Source organism: Micropterus dolomieu, linkage group LG17 (genome assembly GCF_021292245.1).
Source record: "Micropterus dolomieu isolate WLL.071019.BEF.003 ecotype Adirondacks linkage group LG17, ASM2129224v1, whole genome shotgun sequence".
Taxonomy (NCBI): domain Eukaryota; kingdom Metazoa; phylum Chordata; class Actinopteri; order Centrarchiformes; family Centrarchidae; genus Micropterus; species Micropterus dolomieu.
The window spans coordinates 35,359,569-35,362,137 of record NC_060166.1 but is presented as its reverse complement, the minus strand read 5'-3'; the positions used below and the strand labels follow the sequence as shown (position 1 = coordinate 35,362,137).

At 39.7% G+C, this 2,569-nt stretch overlaps 1 protein-coding gene across 15 annotated transcripts in view; it reads right to left on the bottom strand.

Moving 5' to 3' along the window:
• The window catches only part of aamdc (adipogenesis associated, Mth938 domain containing), a 20,205-nt gene that overhangs the window by 8,095 nt on the left and 9,541 nt on the right, over positions 1–2,569 (bottom strand). For 2 of the 15 annotated variants that reach the window (XM_046072912.1, XM_046072913.1), the window contains exon 1: positions 353–566. The exons of 11 other annotated variants lie outside the window; for them this stretch is intronic. In XM_046072912.1, the coding sequence (XP_045928868.1) occupies positions 353–403 (51 nt within the window). In that variant the 5' untranslated portion in view covers positions 404–566. Of the gene's footprint in view, positions 1–352; positions 573–2,569 lie in introns of those variants that run through there. 2 more of the 15 variants (XM_046072921.1, XM_046072926.1) reach the window with 2 other exon arrangements.

Here is a 2,569-nt window from a genome sequence, read left to right as displayed (position 1 = left end):
TTAGCAAAAACAATCTTCCCCAAAGTGCTAAAGTTGTCACGAATATCCCATCGTGTTTGTTCGTACACGGCTAAGTAATGTGAAAGTTTTACTAAACACAAAACAACAACTACCGTTAGCGGGAAGCGGCCGTTGCCACTTAACTCCAACGTTAACTGAAATATGCATCAGAGCCAAAACACCTTTGAATACACGGGAATAAATGTTGATTCGTCCACACAGTCGATAAAACTATCTAGTTGCCAGACTTTGCTGAAGCTTTGTTTGCTTCAAACTCCTAAAATATACTGATATTGTTGGCATGAGAGGCGTCTGACATTACAAAAAGATAAGAACAGGTAAATAAACCTACCCCAACACGTCCTGACGCCAAAAACACACCTTTAAACCAGGTAATAATCATCTCCGACTCCTCAGAAATCTGCAGTGATGAAGGTCAGAGGTCGCGTTATGCAAATGAGCTCCACACCGCCTCCAATGAGTCGGTCAGCTCGTTCAGTAATTTGTTTGATGGAACAGTTTACTCACTGGGACAAAACTGTGTTTATTTCTGATTTTTGGACGCAGCACCGCTCACTGAACAGATCTCTGCCTCACTGCCACAAACAACTGTCTCCACCTGCTGGCATGTAAAGCCGTCTGCTCCCAGCGCTGTTCCCCAGACTTCTATTCCTGTCATCATCACACATAGACCAGTAAACCGAAATGTGCACATCCCACACAGAAATATTAGTAATCTCTTAAGAATTGGGACAACTGCACCAACTCCAGCACCCAGAACAAACTCATTTAAAATGGCTCTCTTCAATGTGAGATCACTTTCAAGTAAGACTTTTATCTTAAATGATTTTATCTTGTCTGCAAATCTAGATTTTATGTTTTCAACTGAATCCTGGCTGCAAACTACTAAATTCTTTATTTAAAAAAGGGACAGCGTACAGTAAAACAAACGTTACCATTTGATGCACTGTACCAGATTATAGCTTCAAGCTAATTCGCATCTCCAGTCCCTTGGCAGGTCATAGTTAATAACAATACAATAATAAATACATTTGCTAAGGCTGACACGACCCCAAGCCACACAGCTCAGCCCCAGCACAAACCAACAGCACACAAAGTTACATAAACACACAATTAAATTAAAAGCAGGTTAAGAATCTCAGATAAAAAATCTGGATCAGTGATTGCAAAGCTGAGTAGCTTTTAAACTGCCATTTCAACTTTGATTTAAACATACTGATGGAGTTGCTGCTCCTTACATCGTCGGACAGGTTGTTCCACTGGTTTGTGGCTTTTACAGAAAAAGCAGACTGGCCAAATGCAGTACGCAGTGATGAATTTGCCTCCTTTGAAGCTCTCTCTTTTAAAGTTGGTATCATATTTGTCATAATTTATCACCCCCCAAAACCATCTGGAGGATTTTTAGCTACACTGGTTTTAAATTATGACAAAATTGTTCTCTGTGGTGATTTTAATATTCATGTTGATGACCTCACAAATGTTTATGCAACTGACTTTTTAAATATAACCACTTCTTTTAACTTTAAACAACATGTCTATGGGCAAACACATAACCGTGGTCATACACTGGACGTGGTTTTTACCCTGGGTGTCAGCATTTCCTCTGTGGAATTAGTGGACTTGACCATATCTGACCACAAACGTATAGTTTTTAACTGTGAATCACTAGTTACTCAATCTGCCTCACCAAGCACTTCCTGTTCTCGCATCCTTAATGAACAAAGCGTTTCAAAGTTTTGCACATTGTTTCAGAGCCAGAGCCAACACCTGACTGATTCCATCACCAACGACTTGACTGATCACTTCAATCATATCTGCTTGTCATCCCTAAATACTATTGCTCCTCTAAAGGTCAGACCTAAACCTACAGCTCATAAGCAACCCTGGATAAACAACAGCATTCGCAGCCAAAAAAGGGAATGCAGGAAAGCAGAGCGCAGATGGAAGAACAGTCTCCGTGTCCATTACCTCAGTCTGAAGGATTTATTAATTAACTACAATAAAATGGTTAAGGATGCGAGAACAAACTACTTTTCTGAACTCATTTCTACACATCAACATAATCCTAGGTTTTTATTTAAGACTGTGGATCTGCTGGTAAACCCAACCCGTTCTTGTGCCTCAGCTGGAAGTAATGATGACTGAATTGTTTTTATCTTATTTTAATGATAAGGTGGTGTCAATCAGAGCCTCTATTACCCCCTCAGAGGTCCCTCACCGGCAACAAGAGAGTTTTAACCAGTTTTATCTCATTGACTTGTCTGAGCTTTTAAAAACAGTATCACAAATGCGTGTCCTCCAGCCCACTTGATGTAATACCTACAACGTTTGATCTCTGTTTTTAACAGCTCCCTATCTACTGGTTGTGTCCCTGATTATTTTAAAACTGCTTGTTGAACCCAGTTTTAAAAAAAAACTGGTTTCCCTCCCGACATCAAACTTCTAGACCCATTTCAAAACTGCCTTTTATTGCAAAGATTCTAGAAAGAATTGTGTCCAAACAGCTGCTCACTGTACTGGAAAATAACAAATTATTTGAAAAGTTTCA